Consider the following 24,063-nt stretch of genomic DNA (forward strand, 5'->3'; position numbering starts at 1 on the left):
TCTTCTTCCGATGGAAATTACAAAGACGAAAACAAGTCAAAACTTCATGCAGTATATCCATAGGCCCCACTTCTTTGCACCCACTATCCTTGTGCCTCAACTTCCTCACACATTCAATTTATCTCCCCTAATCTCCTCAGGATATATGCCTGGGAGCCACCAGCTACTCACAGTTTGTAAAGGTGCCGACACGCATTACAATGTCTGTGCAGGTGACCTCAGCCACTAACATAACTAGGCTCGAAAGTCCCCACCTCTGTATCCATGTCACATGCTACTGAGCATTTTGCCATTCTAGTAGACCTTTTTTTCAAACTTAAGAATGCGACTTATGTTAAGAGTCTCATGACGAGCGCTCTACAATTATTTTGTGTATGCTTACAAACAGAGTGGTACACCCTGTTGGCATATAGGAGCGTGTCCCAGGATGGTACACTTTTTTTCCATTGGCAGCTACTGCTCCACCCTCTCCCCCCACTCCCTACGGCACCACTAGTGGCAACTATTTGGATCCGCAGCTCAGTTGAGAGACAGCCTACTCGCTCTCCCTAGTAAATCCATGTAGTATGTCATCACTGGGCTCAATGGATCTCCCAAATATATGTAGAGTTTGTATGAGTGTGGCAGTCAATGCTCTCTTCTCTGCATCTCCCTGAGTGCCCCTTCCCTGCTTCTGTGATTCTCCCATCCAGTAGAATTCACTGTGAAGCCAAATGCATCCAAGTTCATACAACCAGTGAATGAAGACGGAAGCACCTTTTGATGATCATTGGGATTGGACCAAGCCAGTTCTAGCAGGTCAGTCTGTGAGCGAATAAGAGCGTCACTTGAACAATGAAGTGACCAAAAGGTTTGGTTAAGCCTGAACACCTGATAAAAAGCAGATGGACTCCCTGTAAGGGAGAGACCCCTTCCCCAATGAACAACATTTGTCTGGCTAGAGAATTATCTGAATATAATAGCATCAACGGACCAAACCTTCAAAACCAAGGGCACAGAACTGAAAAACTGTAACCCGAATAATAGCCGCCCTTACTATGTAATTAACCACAACTACCAACATGTATTACTAAAATTGTTAGTGCTGAAGCTTTAAGATGTACTGAGACTTTAAATGGTTTTGCTTTAACTTCTGGTAAAATTATTGTATCACATTTTTTATGTTGCCCACCAGCAACGCCCTAATTTAATAAATAAGCATCTGACACCAGTCTCTCTTGTATGCATAAAAATATCCCAAATGTATATCAGTTATCCTTCTTGTCCTTATTCCCGTTTGATAAAACAGACACTTATGAAATCGTACATATATTCAAATAAATGTTGCCATTGTAATGACCTTTGAACCAATACAATTCTGTATCTGCAGTATTTTTACTATCACTGCTTATAATCAACTCTGAATGGATGGAATATGGAGGATACAGTCAGTATTTTGGATAACTTTCTAAGATGTAAATAGTTGTTTTAATTCATGAATATGTGTATGTTTTCAGTGTCGTTTACAAAAAAGAAGGGAGTGAATATACTTTTTTATAATAAATGTATTCTACAGAGACTGCAGTAAGCTGCAGAGGTGCCCAAAGAGATGGAATCCCCTGGGAGTAGACGACCTGCCCTGCCCAGCCCAGAAACAAAAGTGCAGCATTGCATAATCTCGCTATGAAGTGTTCTGAAATCCCCAGCATGACAAGACAGGCTGCCTCTATTTCCTAAGCAGCCTGCAGTATGAGCAGAGGTGTGGAATAGCAGGATGCCCAGGACATATTGTTCAGGGTCAAGGACAACAGGTTTTCATGTTCATTTTGTGCTTGGGACAAGTAGGTTCAACCCCCTTGTAGGAAAATGGCTCCTTGTTGCAGTTACCCTCCCCCAGCACTTTTTGCCTGATACTGATGCTGACTTGACTGAGAGTGTTCTGAGATCCTGCTTACCAGGCCCCAGCACCAGTGTTATTTCACAAAAAATGTACCATTATTTCCACAATTGGCACACCCCTGGCACACAGCTCAGTCCCTTGTAAAAAGGTACCAGTGGTACGAAGGGCCCTGTGACCAGGGAAGGTACCTAAGGGCTGCAGCATGTGTTGTTCCACCCTAAGGGACCCCTCACCTAGCACATGCATGCTGCCAAATGCGGAGTGTGTGTGTTGGTGGGGAGAAAAGGGCAAAGTCGACATGGCATCCCCCTCAGGATGCCATGCACACAAAATACTGCCTGTGGCATAGATAAGTCACCCCTCTAGCAGTCTTTAAAGCCCTAAGACAGTGAGGGCGGCTACACCCTCCTTGTGTCCACTCCCTCTGGGGAGGGGGGCACATCCCTATCGGGCCTAATCCTCCAAAGCAAGATGGAGGATTTCTCAAGGAGGGGGTCACTTCAGCTCTGAACACCTTCAGGGTGGTCCTGGCTGTGCCGGTGACTCCTCCTTGTATTTCTCATTATCCCTCGGGACTTGCCGCCAAAAGTGGGACTTTGTCCGTGGGCTGGGCATCTGCAGTAGCTGAAGTGCCCTGGGCATTGTAACACGAAGCCTGAGCCTTTGAATCTCACTGCTAGGTGTTACAGTTCCACGGGGGGTATGAAGCACCTCCACCCAGTGCAGGCTTTGTTTCTGGCCCCAGAGAGCACAAAGGCTCTCACCCCAGGGGGTCAGAAACTTGTCTCTCAGTGGCAGGCTGGCACAGACTAGTCAGGCATAGGTAAGTCACCCCTATAGCAGCCCTTAAAGCCCTAAGGCAGGGTGCACTATACCACAGGTGAGGGCATAGCTGCATGAGCAATATGCCCCGACTGTGTTTAAGTCCAGTCTTAGACATTGTAAGTACACTGTGGCCATATTAAGTATATGGTCTGGGAGTTTGTCAAAACGAACTCCACAGTTCCATAACGGCTACACTGAACTCTGGAAAGTTTGGTATCAAACTTCACCCACACTGATGGCAGTGCTGGATTTATTACAAAATGCACACAGAGGGCATCTTAGAGATGCCCCCTGTATTTTACCCAGTCCTTCAGTGCAGGACTGAAAGCACATGCTGCCACAATAGTGCCTAGCACTGAACAAAACTACAGTTTCTGCCAATATGCCCCTTCTGAAAAAGCAGAATGCTATAACTCAAAGTAAAGCCAGCCGATAAAATTTTAATAAAAACAAAAAGGTCTTGGTTAACGGCAGACGCCAGACCTAGTTAGGGCCCAATTCTTAAGTCAAAAAAAGTGTACCCATGGCATATGCATTTGCATTAGTGCTGAATTATGGCTTTCATGAATTCACAATCATTTACAGATCTAAACCAGGAAATCATCCTCCTACAAAATATTTGTGGACTGTATTTTAGTATGAGAAATATGCATGTGTAGATTTGCTCATGCAAAAATCTATTGAGCGTTTACAAGTTCACTTTCCCTCCAACAATTTTTTTTTTTCACAAACCTGGAAGAACTTCTACTTCGGCCTTTGTCAGGAGTAAATTTTTCAGTATGGGAAAAGATTAGAGAAGAGGTGGTGAACATCCTTAAAACATGCAAGCTAGCAGTTTGCACAACCTAAAAAAGCAATCCAACCCTGCAGTGCTGCCTACTGATTCCGCCAGCCCTAGTATGTAGATCTGCAGAAAGTTGGTGAAATTAGGCATTTGCTAGTATTCAAGCCATACTATAGTATTAGCCCTGGCATAATCAGAGAGGCTTTTATCAGATCTCTTATGTAATGAGATTGCTGCCATAATTTGTTGTCACACTACATGGCACCAAAGGGACAAGAAGTTTTTTTTTTACAGAACAAGTAGATTTATGAAGCAACCTGTCGCAGAGACAAGTAGATATTTTATTAAATTCCACATCCCTGATGAGAGCGATGTGCTTTAATCCTTCTTCTAGTGACAACTGGTGGCCAAGTGAGGACCGGATCCCTGCACAGTGCATTGCTCTTTGCCCTTTTTTGAAGCAACTCTGATGTCTGTGTGAGGTCTATGTACCTGCACACTCATTTAATTGCACCCCTTTTCTACAAACCACACTGTTTAGCACATGAGGTTCAAGTGCCACATACCCACATTTCAGCTGTGAGCCTTTTCTTATTGAGCGGCAAGTACTATGCACAGGGTCCAGGTACCTCTGAGCCAGGTTTTTCACTGACACAGATGCTACTTTCCCCTACATCTGGATTCCTTAAACTGTCCAGGCTCAATAAGCGGTACCTGTGCAGCACTGTATAATAGCCCTAAAAAATGTGTCAGACTGTGCCAAAAAGAAAGCTGCGCAAGAGGCTCTGAACTTAACTATTATGGAAATTAACCTTACAATGGTACTCCCTGAAAAGTGTGCAAAGGTGTTAGACACAAGGAAATTACAGAGTAACAGAGATGCATAGTCAGAGAAATCGCTTATGCTATAAGACGTTATTGTGACTATGACTTTACTGATCATGTCATTTTCCAAAGTCTAAATCTATTTGGACATAATATTTTCTGTGAATTATCAATGTGCTGCCTGAACTAGATACTCATGTGACCAACCAAGAAGGCTTGACTTTTATTTTGCAACCAGTAACCATGGTCTGTGATAAGCTCGAACCTCTAGTGGTAACAGGTCCCTAAGTAACTTGCTCGAGGGAAATTAAGATAATCCTGTAAACTTCTCATACACTGTCTATCTGTGCATGCGGCATCATTCAAGATCCTACAGCTATGATGAAGTGTGGAGGGAGGAAGTGGGATTTTTGGGTTAACCAACTGTGTAAAACTCTGTCAATGGGCCCATGTAGGGTTAAACTCCATAGTTGGAGCCAAATGTGTGGAAGATCATGGACAATTCAGTGATTGGAATCCATAAATGGAGTAGCGTGTTATGGGGACGCAACAGTACTGGAGTAGTCATAATACTCCATAATAAGAAGCTTAGGAGCAACAGAAGGAACTGTTTTCAGAGCAAGAGACAGATAGAGAGAGAGATGTATGTGGAATATCCTTCAGCAGAAGTGGTAAAAGAATTGTGATAAAAGAATTCAAACCAAACAGAGGTAGACATGAAGTAGCAGAAAAGCAAAAGAAAAAGGGTTAGAAAAAGGACGTTTTGTGGAATAAGGAGAGAAATTGACAGAAGTGCTAGGCCATGTAGCCGTTGTTGACATGAGGTACTATGGCTCCAGCAGATTAACTAGTCTAGTGGCCACTGGGCAAGTCTTGAGTATTTCTTGGTAAACTAAATGAAAATAAGCCCTGCACAATAACAAGATGATCAGAACAAAACATTCCAATGAATGCCAAGAAGGAAACTGTTCAGTACCAGTTCAGTGTCAACCCCAAATATTGCAGCTTCTGTCGTGCATGAACAATTGCTTTGAAATATTGCTTAAATGATGGGACTTAACTGAGATTTACTAAAAGGATTAAGAAAAAAAATACAGAAAAGCTTCAAACAATAAACTATTACCTGAATTGTACAACACGCTTGAAGGAAGCGCTGGTTTCTGTAGTCCCACATGGTTCAAAGCCGGCTTGAATGTGGAGTAACATTTACTCTTGATCTCCCGCCGATAGAATCTTAGAAACAAAAAGTGTACACATTTGTATTTAGCAAATTCTAAAGCACACCTCCCATGAATGCTGTAAAAAAACATGAATGCTGTAACGAACAAGGAGAAAGCACGAGACCCAAATAGTTGTGGAAGGTCATGGGCTGGACATTAGTTCAATACTGTTTGTAAACATCAGTTGGCATTTGCTGTGTTGCTTATGTTTATGCTTCTGTGCACAGGTGGCTGAGTAGGCCCCATAGCTCATAATTCTAAACTACGATAGCCCTTTCTGGCAAAGGTGAAAGCTAGTTATTTATGTAACTACCTTCAAGGCAACTTCTCAATTGACCCATAATCCTCAGTGATGCAAACCACAAAACGAAAGTGCAGTTCCCATTGAGTGGAAGTGGATATAAAGCCTGCAAGCAGTAGCTGAAGGTTGAGGGTGGGAAATATAAATCTTTTATCCACCTTCGTCCCTAAACAAAGGCTTCCACCTTTTATATATCACATTTTCAACTCTTAAGTCACTTTCTGAATTTCTAAAGAAATGCTAATTTTTCGATTAAAAAAAACCACACACAAGAAGAAAACTTAAGTCCAACATTTCAAAACATTAGAAAGAGCAATTTTTAAACTAACCAAACTTCACAATGCCAGACCTAGTTATCTTCTCAAATGTTGTAATTATATATTAGGGTCTGTTTTTTATAACAGTAGACTGATTTTAAGGCCACGTCTTTGTATCAAATATGTTTCTGCAAGAGACCGCCTGAATTGATAATCTACTTATTTGGACAAGAAAACCAGAAAATGTCGTACTTGCGGAGTTTCATCAATCAATGGTAACGAGATCTCCTAGTCAGCAACAGAGCTCCTATGGTGTGCAGATTTAAAACCATATAGCTTAGAGGTGTCTCCTTGTGTCCCAGAACGTCGTATTTGAAACCAAAGGACAACTCCCTAAACAAGGCTTTTAGGCTTCTTAAATTGCCAGCATGCTTTGGGTACAGTTTAGTGCAATGTGGGCACAAACATGCACTGATCTTTTCCAATTTACAAAAATTTGTAGAAAATCTGAAAACGTATATTTTATGCAATATCTCTCAACCATGACCAGTGCTCGAGGAGGGTACCTTGCTTTTCCTCTACATAAATGACCAGACTGGATATCGCCATGCTTATGATCTTCACAAGAAGTCAGAGGCTTTATTCTTGCCTTAGGACTTCTGACTGACGGTTTCAGCCTGGGCCCCGACTGCAAGCTTCCTAGCCACAAGTAGCCAAAGCTAAGGTGCAGCTGCCCACTGCACTCAACCATCATTGCAAAGTAGGAGACTGGGCATCCATGGAGAAACAAAAAACATTAAAACAGTCTGCAGATTCTGAAATGGGGCAATTCCTGTTGTTGCTCCTGACGTTTTCTGGGATGTGTCAAAAATTCTAAACACTCGAGAGGCACCAGATAATCTCGAAAAGGACTGGTAACATCCCAGATATGGGACTGTTTCAGTTATCCATGTCCAGCGCAACTAACTGTATGCAGGTTCCTGGACCTCCGTTTCATCAGAAAACCTATCAACAATCACAGCAATTCATTCACACCTTCAAACTGTTTTTCAATGGATTTACAATCAAATGTTCACTGCTTATCCCAGTGATAAAGTCAAAGGAATTCCAAATCTACTTATGCTATTAAGTGACTTGGTATTAACTGACACAACCATAAAAGCACCACAGATCTATTGGCCCTGTGGAGAACAGAAACCAAATGTTTGCAAATGCTGCATTAGAACCAGTGAGATATCAAAAAACCTTCAAGTAGGATAAGAGCCCCGCTACAATTCATCAGGCAGTTGCCCCTAACTGTGGTAAACCTTTTCAGTGGGTGGGAGGAATGTCATAACATCTGAAGGGTAAGGACTAGGGACTTCGGGTTTTCACTGAAAAGCATTGCTATAAATGCTCTATTTAACTTTGTGCATTAAAGGTATGTTCTTTTGCCTATTTACATCGCCTTCAATTAGGCAGATATTTACTGCTCACACATCACACAAAGGGTGATGGCAGGATGCATGCAATACGTCTAAACACTGGCAATTGCTCAGGATAGCATTCCAACCCATCATTCATTTGTTTGCCATGCTAACTCAGATTAGACCCAGCCACATGCAAGACAGTCTTAGCCCTGCTCTAACAGGAACAGCCCAGTCCGGGAATACCCTTAGCCTCTTAAGGCATGACATCAAACACAAGGATTAACATGCTGCCCGAGAGATTGCCAGTGGCTGAGATTAATTCAAGCATTCAATCCATCACCTTGTTTTTTGATGCCCTAAATGTGACAGGTACGCCCAGACACAAGCCCTGTGCACAGTGAGGAAAAAAGAAAAAAAAAAAGAAGTATTCTTATTGTCATCTTTCGATAGAAGCATGAAACCAAAATGTCAGGGACCCAAAACTTGTGCCTCAGTGAATGTATAGATAAACAAAAACTAATTAGTACCACAAGCCCAAACCAAGGAAGAAACTAGCACTTGTATTTATGCATAGGGAAATATGGTGCCTTTGGTATTAGTTGGTATCTTTGAAATGACCATGAAGCAAGAAGACAAACAGGTTAAAGGAGGCACTGGTACTTACATTAGCAGCAGCACAGTGAAAGACACATGCCTCCCACAATCTGCAGGGAATGCCAGCACCTGAAAGATCATTTGGTGCATGAATTCGACACAGGCCTCGGTGCCTCCAGCCCAGGCTGACAAGACTCCACATTGATATAACAGACAGGCTAGTAGCCATGTGGCAATGAAATATCCATCCTTATATATATGCCCACAACAGGGAGTGGAGCTGGAGAAACTGGCAGAAGAGAGTGTCATTAGGACTGTTAGCGGCCTCAGCCCATAGGTGTCCCCAAGATCCATAGCCATTAGCTAAAACAGCCTGGTGCCATCAGAATTTGCATCAACATGTGCCTTCCTAATCAGGCAATCAAGAAAGATGCCGGGCAGGTGCTTATCTATTGACATTCTTGCTGACTTGAATGAAGTGAAATGTCTCATAAAGCTGAGCTTCTGTGCAAGATGCCACCAACTGCCACTAGAAGACTCAAACAGATACATTACAATATTCTCCACCCACCAGTGAATATGGTGATGCTAGAGGTTGATGGTTGACATCTCATTAGCTGCCAAAGTCTTCCTGAGCACACAAAGAGAAGTCATGGTTGGACTCAAAGGTGTCATGTAAGGGAGTGATGACATCCTAATTAAGGGAACACATATTCAAGACATAACAAGAGTGTGAGAGATGGTCTATACAGAATAAGGGTTTGTGTCCTAACTCTGCACAAGAAAACGAAATTAAAGTCTGCTGCCCCTTTAAAAAAGAAAGTCACAGACATCCTCAGCTTTGTGGGGATAGCTACATACTGTTGTAGTCTGATTCCTAACTAGGCCATCATAACCAAGCCCCTCCAGAATCTGACCAAAAACAAGACCATATGGTCATGGATTGAATGCCACTACAAGGAGTTACAAGATTCAAAGAACTCAATATTCCAGGATGACGTTATGAACTGCTACAACACTGCCAAGAACATTGTGCTGACACTGTACACCAGCCCTTGTGGCCTAGGGGCTGTACTGCTCTAGAAACAATCTACAAAAGGTGTAGGCTCCCATAGCATTCGTCAGTAAAGCACTGACGAACAAGGAGTATTAATGTTCCCATGTAGAAAGGAAGATAATCAACATACGGTGGGGAGCCAACATGTTCACCTATGCCTCTAATGCACTCGATTCAGAGTGGTAATGGACTACAGGGTATGCATCTCTGTTCCAGGGTACAGCAACACACTCTTGATGCCAGATGGAACACTCAAGATGCCATATAGAAAAATGGGCCCGCAATTGGTAATATACTGATTTCTCGTTAAGTACTGACCAAGTGTAAAAGGTGTGTGGCCTTTGTGCCTCATCTTTCCTGCTGATTGGTAATTCACAGCCTGCATTGGACTGTGTAAAACAATGGAGCAAATTCAGACGGCAAAGTGCTTGACACGAGGGTGAGAAAAGGAGTAAGGGTACAGGGAGGGGCAGGAAACCCCTGTAAATAAAACAAGTGTTTGCAGTGCAATAGGTCTTGCAATTGCATGAATAAGAGCTATTGGCATTGTAATTTCATAACTGGACTTTTCTTGCCAAATAAATTGGTCAACCCTGCCTCATAATTTCGTATTTTCTTGCCATATAATTACAGTGGCCCTACATATAACTCCATTTACATTCCATTTACCTTCTTCCTATATCTGCAGCTAAAAATTTAAATGTTGCCATTTAGCATCCTAATTTAAAGCTGCCATGCTAATTCCAATAGAATACCACTTTCACCACCCCACCACCAGAGTTGCTAGCTGGCTAGCACAATTCTTCCCAAAAAAACCACACAAAAGCCAAAGACGAGAAATAAACTAGAAGGGTCACCCAAACATATCAAGCAGACAGGGTAATAAGGAGGTTAAGCTGGACTGAATAGTCATCATAAATGTATTAAGAGATTATTGAAACATATACAATTATCATATAAACCTTTTTCAGAAATAAACTTCTGGCATTAGACTTTACCCTCTTGGGTGCCCTGGACGTAACGGTTACGTACTGGGCAGCACCGCTTGGGTACCCAGGACGTAACCGCTACTTCCTGCACCTGGCCCTCGGGGGAAGCGCTAGTGCTCCCCGAGGGCCTCACCCCATCCCCCCGCCGGGGCAGGGCTGGAAGGGGAATCGCATCCCCTTCAACCCCTGCGTCCCCCTCAAACCCCCCAGTGACATCTGATGTTGCCTCCCATCTTCCAGCAAACCAAGGAGAAACAGATTAGTTTCTCCTTGGTATGGGGGCTGGGGAGATCAGGGAGGCATGAAAAGGAAAGGAAAGGCCACTAGTCACCAGGGATTTGTTTTCTTTTTTTAAATGGACATGAGGGTCGCACCACCCTAAAGGGGTGGGGGACTTTTTATCTAAGGCCATTTTTGCCCACCTGGGAGCAGATCAGCCTATGTTAATTAGGCCACTCTGCCCCCAGGGGCGAAGGGGGCAGAAGACACTACACAGCAGGGATTTTTTTCGGATCCCTTAGGCAAGGGTCGCTCCCCAAGAGACAATTTGTTTATTAGGCCTTTTCTGCACCCCCCGGGGGCAGATCAGCCTATATTAATTAGGCCGATCTGCCCCCAGGGGGGGCAGAAACCACCAGGCACTTTTTTTTTTTTTTTTTTACAGATAGGGAGCAACCCCTTAGGCAAGGGTCGCTTCCCTGGGGGCAATTTTATTTTAGGCTTTTTCTGCACCCCCCGGGGGCAGATCGGCCTATATTAATTAGGCCGATCTGCCCCCAGGCGGGGCAGAAACCACCAGGCACCAGGGATTTTTTTTCTGCACCAATTTCACGTAATGGGAGCAACCCCTTAGGCAAGGGTCTCTCCCCTGGGGGGGGCAAATTTATTTTAGGCCATTTCTGCCCCACCTGGGGACAGAACTGCCTATCTCTGTAAGGCCCATCTGCCCCCAAGGGGGCCACAAAGCCCACCAGAGACCAGGGAAGTTTTTTTTCAAAACAAGAGGGTGGGGGTATAGCCATACCCCCACCTCAAATAAATGGGGACAAATCTGTTCTGCCCACCGGTGGACAGATGAGGCAATTACGTCCGATCCGCTACCTAGGGGGGCAAAAAGTCTAATAGATGCCAGAAAAAAAAAATAAAAAAAAAAATAGTGGGATGTTGACTACCAACCAGTATTGGCATGGTTATGCCCCCACCCCAACTGGAGGGGGTAACAGTCTTTCAGCTCTCCCCCCGCATACTAAAACATCTTATCCCACGGCAAGCAAGAGGACATTTGATTATTTTGGGTTTTGGTTTTACATTTGGGCTATGAGAGCTTGGCTAACTCTCAAAATCGGGCCACTTGGAATGGTGAGGGCTGCACTTTTTGGACTTTGGGACGCTGCCATGTATAAAAATCTATAAGACCTAGGCACATTTGAAAACCAAACATCTGGGTGAGTCCAGGGTGGTGTGTTTCACATGCACCCCGCACCATTTTCTTACCCACAATGCCCTGCAAACCTCCAACTTTGCTTGAAATCACAATTTTTCCCACATTTTTGTGATGGAACCTTACGGAATCTGCAGGAATCCACAAAATTCTTACCACACAGCATTGCCTCATCTATACCGATAAAAATTGACCCACTTGTCAGCCTAAAAACATTTTTTTCCAAACTGCCCTTTTGGACCCGCTTTGGTTCCCCCTCATTTTCGAAATGTTTTGGCTCTTCCCCGTCACAGACACTTGGCCCACCTACACAAGTGAGGTATCATTTTTACCAGGAGACTATGGGGAACATTGTGTGATAGGAAATTTGTGCCGATGAGGTGATCTCACACAGAAATGTGGGAAAAATCGATTTTTTTAGCTAAATTAGAGGTTTGCTGAGGATTCTGGGTATGAAAACACTGGGGAATCCACGCAAGTCCCACCTCCCTAGACTCCCTCAGGTGTCTAGTTTTCAGAAATGTTTGGGTTTGGTAGGTGTACCCAGATGGCTGCTGTGCCTAGGACCAAAACCAAAAACGCAGTTGCCCCCCACAAAAACAGGTAATTTTGTATTTGATAATTTTGATGTGTCCACATTATGTTTTGGGCAATTTCTTTTCGCAGTCACTTCGCCTACCCACACAAGTGAGGTACCATTGAGCTAGAATTCAGCTCTATTTTTGTCTACTTTTTAGAAATGTTTAGCTGTCCGGGATCCAGCATTGGTTTCACACCCATTTCTGTCACTAACTGGAAGGAGGCTAAAAGCCCAACAAATAATAAAAAAAATAGGGTATGTCCCAGTAAAATGCCAACATTGTGTTGAAAAATGTGGTTTTCTGATTCAAGTCTGCCTGGTCCTGAAAGCTGGGAAGATAGTGATTTTAGCACTGAAAACCTTTTTTCTGATGCCATTTTCAGGGAAAACACCACAAGCCTTCTTCTGCAGCCCTTTTTTCCCCATTTTGATTTTTTTCTTTTTAAATTAAATTTTCACTGTATTTTGACTAATTTCTTGGTGTCCTCCAGGGGAACCCACAAACTCTGGGTACTGCTAGAATCCATAGGATGTTGGGAAAAAAAGGACGCAACTTTGGCGTGGGTAGCTTATTTGGACAAAAAGTTATGAGGCCCTAAGCGTGAACTGCCCCAAATAGCCAAAATATGGCCTGGCACCTTAGGGGGAAAAGGCCTGGCAGTGAAGGGGTTAATGCTCAAAACAGTCCCTAGAAGGCACCATAACAAAAATATCATTTGTAAGAAATATGGTCAAATACCCATATTGTTAGCCCTTAGGGGGCATCACCCCTTTAAAAAACCAGGAGAAAGTTATGCAGTGTATCCATATACTTAGCCCCTAGAGGGAATTTTTAGGGCTAGCAGGCCTACCACAATGATATTACAAACAAGGCCTTTAAAACAAATCTTCTTCCAGCTGTAAAACAAAAGTTCTAGCCATAAGAAAGCCTAAAAGAAACTGAATGGTGGACAGGGTTATTTTGGGGTCCCCACTGACCTAGTTTGGGGACCCAGGGACGATGCAGTCAGAAAGACCCTGTTAAAGGTAGTCCCATTGTCCTAGGACCACCACAGGCTAAGTTACGAACAAAAATGTTTGGTAAACATAATGACCTGCAAAGCATTATGGGGTGAGTTTTTGTGCCATAAATAGTATAGAATGTTGACTGCAATGCTCAGAACAGCTCTGAGAGAACACCACAATACAAATAGCATAAGAAACATGGTCATATACTCATACAGGCAGCCCTTAGAGAGCATAACCACAAGAAAACGAATGAGAGAAAGTAATACAGTGTAACCATATATTGAGCCCACAGAGGACATATTGCATTACACATTTTCATGGGTAGCAGGCCTATTGCAATGATATAACAAACAAAGCCCTTAAAACACAAACTATTCCCAGCTGTAAAACAAACGTTCCAGCCTTGAGAGCTTAAAAAGGCACTGAACAGAGGGAGGGGTTTTTATTTTGGGGTCCCCACTAAGGAACGTTAAGCTCAATGCTGAGTGCTGATTGGCCAACATAGGTTTCTATCATTCATATGTACACCTATGGAAGTACTACATTAAAAAACTTAATTCATTCAGTAAAATCTAGTGGATGTGGAAAACTGGGGGCCTTGAGAAGAGCAGGATTCTGCAGTTTTACCTAGTTCATTAGTACAACCATCTACTAGTACCATAAAAGGACCGCCATCATTTATCGAAGCAGACTTCCACTTGAATAGGTTTGAAATCTATAACCATATGTATGCACGTTTGCATACATTCACACCCAAATAAGAAAATAAAAATCGCAGCGGATGGAGACTTAGGTCTGTTTATTCTGTACTAGTACAAAACATGTCCAACTATAGATGCACCCCATTCTGAGCCACAAGCATGCATTTATTTGGAAACATTGTGAGGCATACATCATTCGTGGTTTGCATGTGTATCACTATTTCCATGTTTTATATTATTTTTTTATATAAAACTCCACTCTGCATTCAATATAGTTTACCACGCAATGGGACTTTAAATCTGAGTCTACTAGAATGAATTTTAAAAACACATTTTAAATTAAGGTTGGTGGGCAGTGTTGCAGTGTCCGATTTCCATAGGAATGGAGGCAACTGGTATTATATCAAGTAAAACCTCCAAACAAAATGTAGATGAAAACGTGCAAACTGATTTATTGACTAAGTGCCATGCAGAAGGTTGACAATCACAGAAGACATAAATTAAGCGAACAGCCCATAATGCCTATGTACAATGTTGAACTTTCACCCGTATATTGATATTAGGCCAATTTGGCGTTCAAGGAAATATCTGCTTGCAGAGAGCTTCAAAAAAGCCTTGCTGTGTTATTGTGAATGTATGTAGGCTGTGATGCGTTGTGTATTTAACTTGGTTTGCACTCCTTCAAACATGCTAAGCGTGCTTGACTACTGGCTTGGAAAAAAAATTGGAAAAGCAAAGACAAATCGTATAAAGTATGGCAATATCTAGTTGGGATGGTGTAGTGATAACACCTTTTAAACTTCGCCTGAAGGATGACAGCATTACTAAATTGTTAATATAGCCTGGAACACAGGTCTTCAAACTAGGGGAGGGGCTCAAGTGGTTTCAACAGGGGGCGCCAGATTCTGCCCAAAAGAAGCATTATACAGATAACAGGCCTTTGTTTTAAGCAGAAACATGTTATTGCATTTTTAAAAAGGTAACAGTACTTAACTGCAATGTTCAAATAGGTCTAGACCAGAGGTCTTCAAACTGGGGGGCGGGCCTCAAGTGATCCCAGGGGGGGCACCAAACTCTGGGCAAAAGAAATATTATACAGATAACATGCCTTTGTTTTAAGCAGAAGCATTTTATTGCAGCTTTAAAAAGGTAACAGTACTTAACTGCAATGTTTAAATAGGTTTAGACCTATTTAAACATTGCCATCTTTCTAAAATAATTGTGAAAAATTCAGAGGGGGGGCCCAATGATTTTTATTTTTCAACTGGGGGAAGCGGCATAAAAAAGTTTGAAGACCACTGGTCTAGACGTATTTAAACATTGCCATCTTTATAAAGTAATTGTGAAAAATTCTAAGGGGGCCCCAATTGTTTTTATTTTTCAACTGGGGAGGTGGCATTAAAAAGTTTGGAGACCACTGGCCTGGGAAGAAGTAAAATGCGTCGGTCATTTTGGGACACTTAGAGGCAACTCTCATATTAATGTGCAAGTTACTCCAGAATTTTACATTTGCTCACAATCGGGAGGTGTTGCTAAAAAGGAGCAACGTTCGTTGAGTATTCTGTGAAAGCCTGCCTTGTCCAGAAGTAAGTTAACGAAATGTAACTATAAATAACAAGATTAGATTTTTCGGTTCCGTTTTGGGAGAGGTTTGCTTTTCTTCCGAGAAAGAGTTTTGAGCACAGCAAAAATTCCTCACTGCCTCCTTGGTACTGGACCGTCTGTGCTGTAATGGTAATGAGGAGACAGAAGCTCCTTGTGTGTGTGCGCTATTTAAATAAATGCTGCATTTACGGCTCAACACTGTGTGTTAAATGGTAAGCAAACTCTAGAACCAGTGTTCCTAAAAGCTCACTCTTGTCATTAAGTTAAAGTGGGGTCCGGGAAAACCAGCTTGACGCACAGTACGTCCCCAGCGTTGTGCCAAATGTATGTTCAAACGAATTTACCAGATTCCGAGCTCAAGAAAAAAACAGGCCAAAGCATTTCTGCTCTCCTGCCGCAATGGAGCGCGAAGAAAGACAAAGGGAAAACGCTTCTAAACCCGATGGAGTTCGATCTGTATCAAACTTTAAAGTGCCAGGAGCGCGAAGGGCAGACACAAAATAAACAAGCATTTGCAATGCAATGGGTCTCGTGTTTGCTCGAGTTAGAGCTATTAGCATTGTAAATTCCTAGCTGGACTTTTCTTGCAACTTAAATTGAAAATGTAAAGTAAAACAGCTGACATAAGCAACACAATTCAAAGCGCCAAGGCCACCATGAGTGTGAGCGCAGAGAGACACAAAAGGAAAAAGAAGTTCGCTTGCAGTCAAACATATCGGTAAAGTGCAATTACCCTTGTAACAGGGTCAGTTCCCAACCGCCCCAAGTCGGGACAAACCTAAAGCATTTACCAATGGCTAAGGATTTTTGAAAGGCATCCCACAAAAGAGTGAAAGTGATGGGCGTGAGGAGGGCGTGATTAAAAGTCCACATAGATACCAACACGCCGGAAAAGCAGCGTTTGTGCGCTGCTATGCTCGACCTAAAAAACTAAAAAGCATCACAAAGGGAGAAAGCAGACAGCGGCAAGAGTGAGATGAAGGGGCAGGAAGTGGCTGTAAATGGTTTAAAGAGGCCCCAGGTGGCTTCAGGATTAAGCTGCCTCAGTATACTGTGCTCGCACATTTAAGCGCAACAGCCGCGTTTCAGAGGAGAGCTTTAGGCACAATCACATTTATAGTTACAAATTAAGCACTGAATGCTATTAAATGTAGGAAAGGGAATTAGATCCATTACTGCAGAGCGCACAATCATTGTAATTGTCCTTGTTAGTTTGTTGACATAAAAGCGTGAATTATTCAGTTTTTTTTGTGATGGTTTTATGGACTATTGACTGAATAAATTTGTATACTAAACCTAAAACTGAACCGAAATGGAAACTGATTCAATCGGACCCACATACAAATTCCAAATGTCCTTGGTCCTCTCTGAGCGCGTGGTGACGCCATTTGCCACTGACGCTTACTCTGCGACAGCAGCTTGAGGAAGAGAAGATGCAGGTGGGCTATCGCCAATCAAGCCTGATTACTTACTCTCTCTGCTGTCTGAATTGTGTGTTGATGCCAAAGCCTCTGCATCAAACCCTCACAATTAAAAATAGGCTTCTGAGGAGGTCAGCATAACCTCTGGTCTCCCCACTTTGCTGAGGCGCTGTGCGCCAGGTGCTACATATAAACATGGGCTGCTCTGACGGATCCCAACTAAGAACGCAAAACATGCATAGGGTGGCTGAAAGGGAAGCATGTGGAAGTGATGGACAGTTTGTGCGGCAGATGAAAGGTGGGTGAGGAACTCCCAGCTCCGCCCTACCCCCCTCTGAAGTGGAGAGAAGAGCCTCCACGACATCTGGGCAGTGGGAGAGGTCCCATGTGTGGAGTGTCAGCAGGCACATAAAACAGACAGGACCCAGGGATGCACTCCTTATCTGCTTTACAAGGCCATCCATTTCAGTTGTGACAGGTCAGGTGACAAGCAACTGGGGAATCAAAGGATGTTGTGGAAATGGGTCTGGGGCATAAAGGCAGCTGATGAACAAGCATTTGCAATGCAATAGGTTTCGCACATTTCGAACAAGTTAACTGTCATCTTTTGACAACAGCACCCACAAGCAAAAACAAGCATTTACAATGCAATAGGTCTCGCTTTTTCTTGAGTTAGAGCTATTGGCATTGTAATTTCATAACTGGAATTTTCTTGCCACATAAATTGGTCAACCCTGCCTCATAATTTTGTCTTTTCCTGCCATATAATTCCAGTGGCCCATCATTTAACTAAAGCACTTCTATTTACCTTCTTCCTCTACCTAAAAACATATACAATTATCATATAAACCTTTATCAGAAATAAACGTGTGGCATTAGAGTGTAATGCTCAAAACAAAATAATAATATAATTTGGGACGGATTGGAGGGTGAAAGGAAAGAGGGAGTCGGGAGTAAAGATTGAGAGGACAAGTGGCCTAGTAATAGTGTCATGGGCCCTGGAGTAAGAAAGGAAAATGGCTGACTGCAATTTCAGTAGGAAAATACAGCAGCAATTAGAGTTGAGTGAAGCCCATAGGTTTCTGGGCCTCAGTGACACATTGATAACTAGGCCTCAGGGGAGAAAGCGGATGGGGCAGAAAAAGAGAAGCAAAAAGAATACAACAGACAAAAGGAAGAAAGAGAAGTGGTCGCAAAGAAATACAAGAAAGAGGGGAAAGAAGGCACAAGAAAATGAAAACACAACTAAGAGAAGAAATAGAGCAAACGTGAGACAAAAGAAAAAAGGGAAGGAAGCTAGCAAATGAAAGATAAAGAGGAAAAAATAATGAAAGAAGTGTAAAATGAAATAGAAAAATGACAATTAGAAAAAAAAAGAGAGATGGTGAAAGAAACAAGCAGCAACAGAACCATGTAAGTACTGACACATTTCTCACAGACACAGAATGAGAAAACCAATTTGACACTTCGGGTCTCGACAAGTAACTTGTGGCTTCCACACACAGAGAGACGGGAAAAAGAGGGATTTATAGTAAAAAGTGCATTGACAGATAAAGATAAGAAAAACACCAGAGTAAGGAAGGAAGATCTAAAAAACAAAAAAAGTGAAAGGACGCATACCAAGTCAAAGGAAAAAGCAAATAAAGAAGACAAAGAAAGAATAAAGGGAAGAGAAAAAAATGGTGAAAGAATGAACGCCTGATGAAGAAAAAAAAGAGAGGAACGAAACAAGGAAAAAATAACCAAGTTTTTGCAAGTTGGAAAGAGGAGGCAGCAAGATGAACAGGGAAATAAAGAAAGGGAGAGGAGTGGAAATAGACAGTTGAAAGAAAGAGCGAAACTGTTAACGTGGATTTTAAGAGCTGGAAAGAGAAAAGTGGGGGAGAAAGAAAACATTGAGAATAAACAGAGTAAAGGAAAGAACAGAGTGAGATAGGTGAAACAGACCCTCCCAAATAAAGATGGCAGATAAGAGTACATTTAATTGGCTCCCCTATGTCCTCAAACTGAAGTCATAGTGTGGAACAGCAGGCGGCACTGCAGAACAGTAGGCTGTGTTAGGAGCTGGAAAGAGAAAAGTGGGTGAGAAAGAAAACATTGAGAATAAACAGTAAACGAAAGAACAGAGCGAGATAGGGGGAACAGACCCTCCCAAATAAAGATGGCAGCTAAGAATACATTTAATTGTCTACCCCACATCCTCAAACAGAAGTCAGATTGTGGAACAGCTGGGGGACACTGCAGAACAGCAGGAGGTGTATTAGCAGAGTTGTATGTAAACCCCGATACAGCAATATTGGGCGGTTTCAGATCAGGATTGGGGGTATAGACAGAGCTGTGTCCCGGCCCACTGCTGGAATAAAGGAAAGGCAGCAGGTGAGGAATGAGAAACGGAGTTCGTGTAATTCCTGGTATTGGAATAATGGGGTGCTGCAAGTTTGGGTTGAGGTGCACTGACAGAGTTGTACGTGGGCTGCGGTACTGGAAAAGTAACAGGCATACAAGGTCAGAAGGGAGGTAGGATAATGGAGCTATGTGTGGAATCTAGTATTGGCAAGCCAGGGTTGCCGAGTGTTAGCCTGGAGGTGCTCTAGTGAAGCTGCGAGTGGGGCACAGTATGGGACTGGCATTGCCTCTGAACCACAGAAGCGAGGAGTCCTGAAGGGCGCGTGTGTGAGCCTTAGTACTGAGAAGAAATGTGCAATAAATGCCAGAACTGATGGATTCTAGTGGAGCTGTGGTGGTTCCCTTCAACAGTGGTGTTGGATGTTAAAGTTGAGGTGCACTGGCTGAGCTGTGTTTTGCTCTTTTGGGTCCACTATTGGCATGGCAAGGGACTGAATATTAGAACTGAGCTGCTGTAATGGAACTGTATGTGAGCGGAGTCCCAGTATAGGAAAGGAAGTGGCCTCGCCGCAGTATAACTGAGGTGCACTGATGGAGCTGCACCCGAGGATCTGGTATTGAAACAGCAGAGTGTACTGACTGTAAGAACTAAGGTGCTCTGGCAGACAGCGTGTGTAGGGTTCTAGCACAAAACAGGGCTTGGAGTCTGTAAACTGAGGTGCACCGACGGAGGTGTGCCTGAGGACTCAGAACTGGAAAAGCAGAATGTACTGACTGTAAGTACTGAGGTGCTCTGGCAGACGGCGTGTCGGGGGTTCTGGCATGGCTGAGGGGTTTGGAGTGTGTGAACTGAGGTGCCCTGATGGAGGTGTGCCCGAGGTCCCAGTACTGGAATAGTAGTGTGTACTGACTGTAATAACTGAGGTGCTCTGGCAGACAGCGTGTCTGAGGTTCCTGGCACTGGCATGAATGAGGGCTTGGAGTGTGTGAACTGTGGTGCACTGATGGAGCTGCAGAGTGTACTGATTGCCAGAACTGAGGTGCTCTGGCAGACAGCGTGTTTGGGGTTCCTGGCACTGGCACGGCCGAGGGCTTGGAGTGTGTGAACTGCGGTGCACTGGTGGACCAGAAGTGGGCACTGTCTACAAGGATTGCGGAGCCCTGGTAGAGCTGGGTGCCTAGGCTATTAGCAATCACAAGCGATCGTCTGCCCAGGCACTCAGCACACAGGCAGGCACACTTGGTAAATAAAATCCAAGCCAAGGAAGGGTGGGAGCCAGGCAGCTGAGAGAGGGTGAAGAGAGCCCACAAAGACTAAATGTGACCAACATAACAGCCTGATTTATAGCCTTGTAAAGCTCAGAGGAAGAATGCTCTGCAAATGAAAAGGGAAGTTTCCCTGGACAGGAGCAGGAAACAAAGAAAAAAACTGTCCCCTACAAACCAGATAAACAGGCCCAAGCGTAATTATACAGTAGTTGGTCACTGCTCCCACACAGAAGAAGGAGGGACAACGAGGCATGACTGATCACTAGCAAGCAAGAATTTTTAAATGATGCTGAAACTAATAAATGAAATAGCTGGAAGCCCACAGAGAAGTATATTTGAAAGTATTCAAGAGGTCGTGCGCTTACGCACTAACTAAAAAAGCTCGAATGAAGTTAACATAGCAGCCTGAGAAGATTTATGGCCCCATTACGGGGATGTGCCAGGTCATGAGTGCTGGCAGAGGTGCCCTCTGCGATGCGATGCGAGGGCATATGTGTTTGTTTAGTAAAATAATAAGCTTATTTTAGGAGCAGGGCAGCAGACAGCACTGGAATAAAACCAAAACAAATGTCAGCAAAATAGGAGGAGGTGGGAGAACAAATGCTGCAATAAAACGCAGGCAGCTACCAGCCTAAACAGCACAGTGAAAGGGGACCACCAAAGAAATGTAAAAAAAATTCTGTCACAGCAACAGATAAAGAAACATAAGTGGAACAATACAGTACTCGGTCACTGCTCTCAAACATAAAAAGGAGGGAGAAAAAGGCAGAACTGACCACTAGCGAGCAAGAATATTTAAAGGACACAGCAACCGACTAATGAAATTACTTTAACTCACCGTATAAGTATACACCAGGTTGAACGTTAATGGTCGACCTAAAAAGCAGTTCTCCACACTAAAGCATATCTGTGAAGGTGCAATTATCTTCGTAACAGGGTCAGTCTGCAAAGCAGTGACAAAACCACCCCAAGGCGAGACAAACATAAAGCATTTATCAATTACATCAATGGATTTTTGCAAGGCAAGCCCAAGAACGAATGAAAGTGATGGGCGTGAAGTGGGTGTGGTTAAAAGCCCACAGATAGATTACAACACAACGGAAAGCAACGCTTGCGCCTGCTACTCTCAACCTAAAATAACACAGGGCAATCACCAATGGCCAAACATCCGTACCTAGAGTGCTATTGTGTTGCCCCGCAGTTAAATATCCACAAATCAGTGTAAGCAGGTCAGCTGGCAGCTTGTACAGACACCCAGGACCACACACAAAAAAAAAAAAATCTGCATGTCAACTGATTGTAAACATGGAACAATATGTTACACTTGTTGTCCTGGGAACATGCCCGACAACTTTAAGTCCCCAAAAAAATCCAAGTAGCAAAAGGCAGTGACAGACCTACGTAAGCTGCGAAGGCCGATTAATGGACAAATATTCCAAAAGAACAATGCCATTGAGATCTTGGCGCACAGTTGGTTTTAATAAGGTCTTTCCAGGAGGAGGGCATACTATCCAAGCTGAATCATATCATCATAACAGGAAGATCTTTAAAGATCAATACCCAAGTTTCTCCCCACCTACCATCATTTCCCATACCAGACCACCAAATTCACCACTGGCTCCATGTTATTTGAAAGACCTGTCCGAGACACCAATCCAAATGTTCCTTCCTGGACTCTAACCTCAACCACTGAAGACACTAGACAAAGATAATGGTCTAAAAATAACCAAGTCAGCCAAAGTGGATGTACTGCTTGCAACCGGTGACCATCACCCAGTTCAGGTGAAGTTTATAATGCACTTTGAGAGAGGCCTATATGGTCAGTACTTCAATAAAAGGAAGAATCGTGATCACTGCCAAACAGAACCAAACACTGTGACCAGAAACAAGTTAATGTTTAAATGCAGCTGTGGGTACCAGCGGGGAGTTATTTCACATACTTTCGCTCCTAAACTGGACACTGGGTTAGACTGTCACAAATTGCTCACAAATGAGACTGCAGGGAATGAAAGTAGAGTCCTTGATTGGCAGTAGCTCTGGTTCTGACCAACAGTCTTTAGTTATTACCAACAAAACTAAGTATGTCATCAGATCGGTGCTCCTTAACACAACTTCCTCCACTCCTGAACTCGACCCAAATTGGAATGATATCACTCAGTGATACAGTCCTAAACTTCTCACAAGTCGACTGCTGTCCCTTCTCCAATCTAACATTGATGTTAAGGTATCCAACTTGAAAAATCCTGAGCAGACAACAGACCCTGGACACAATGACCCTAATCATTAATTATCCCTTCTAGCACCATCTCATCACCTCTTAGTTGTTTACTTCTCCTTCTCTCTTTGACCTCTTTCCATCTGCCATGACAGAATTCTATTCCACCAATCTTTTTTGCCTGGTCAGTTTTAATGATGGTACTAGCGGAACAAACTAGAGCAGGCAACAAATCACAGACATATTGCCCCTACTGCACCAAACCCATTGATCATCCCTTCCAGGTCTTCAGAGGGAAATTCTTTCAACTCCAGTAATAACTGTACCAGCCTCTCTACCCCAAATTTCATTTAGCCCCAACATCAATACTGACACGTTGAAAACAAGATCTGTTTTAGCTCATAACTCATCTAGCCTTTTCTTTCTTGGACTCCTTTCCAACAAGTTAATCAACTTGAGGACCCAATTTGAAACATCAGTACTTAGCTTACACTCTTTACAACCTGGGCTCTGCATGAACTAATCCTAAGGATAATGCAACTTACTCGCCTCCAGAGCCTGCCTCCCATTGGCAGTGAACACAGGTCACCATTCAACATTTGCTCTTCAAGAAACACTGATCAGAACAACCTTATCCAGAACCATCTTGAATCAGTGACCACTCCTTTCATTAAAACAGTGAAGTCTACTTTGTAATGTTTAGTATAAACTGTAGATCTGCAGTGAAACATAAGTTTGAAATCTCTGACATCACTGAAAGGCATGACGTTGATCTCCTTATGCTCACTGAAACACGGTAAACAACACGTCTCATAATATCACAGATGTTCTTCCCAACAATTACTCCATCATGCAGATGGGCTGGAGGAGGAATACAAGTAGTTCATTAAAACTCAAATAAATGCAGAAAGATTGTGGCTGACTCCTTCAATGATTTGATTTTGAATTTTATACAACATACAATTATCCAAGGATATCCTGGTGCTGCAAAGTGAAATAAGGAAAACTCACAAAAAAGGGACATTATGAAGTTATTGAAACAGGTATGTTTGTAACGTTTTCAGAACATGAATAAATGTGGCTCCACGTAGATGGCAAGAAGGAGACTGATCACTGTTGAAGTACAGAACAAAGAAAGGGAGCCCTCTAAGATGTTATTTCCAAAAGCAAGGAACAGAAACCAAAGGGGAGGTAGAGAAGCAAAGAGGTCTGGAAGGTATATACCGCAAAAACATGTGTAGAAATATAGCTCTTATGAAAAGTGGAAATTTACTGCTTTCTGGCAGAAGCATCGTACCTTAAAAAGGCATCTTTTCTCTTGGGTTGCCAGTGAAGCA

At 43.1% G+C, this 24,063-nt stretch overlaps 1 protein-coding gene across 1 annotated transcript in view; it reads right to left on the bottom strand.

Annotated features, from left to right (window-relative positions):
• NFU1 (NFU1 iron-sulfur cluster scaffold) overlaps window positions 1-24,063 on the bottom strand; it is a 127,614-nt gene that overhangs the window by 71,711 nt on the left and 31,840 nt on the right. The window contains exon 2 of the mRNA XM_069214188.1: window positions 5,437-5,546. Coding sequence (XP_069070289.1) covers window positions 5,437-5,546 — 110 coding nt within the window. The remainder of the gene's footprint in view (window positions 1-5,436; window positions 5,547-24,063) is intronic.

The sequence above is a fragment of the Pleurodeles waltl genome, chromosome 11 (assembly GCF_031143425.1).
Source record: "Pleurodeles waltl isolate 20211129_DDA chromosome 11, aPleWal1.hap1.20221129, whole genome shotgun sequence".
NCBI classification, from domain to species: Eukaryota; Metazoa; Chordata; class Amphibia; order Caudata; family Salamandridae; genus Pleurodeles; species Pleurodeles waltl.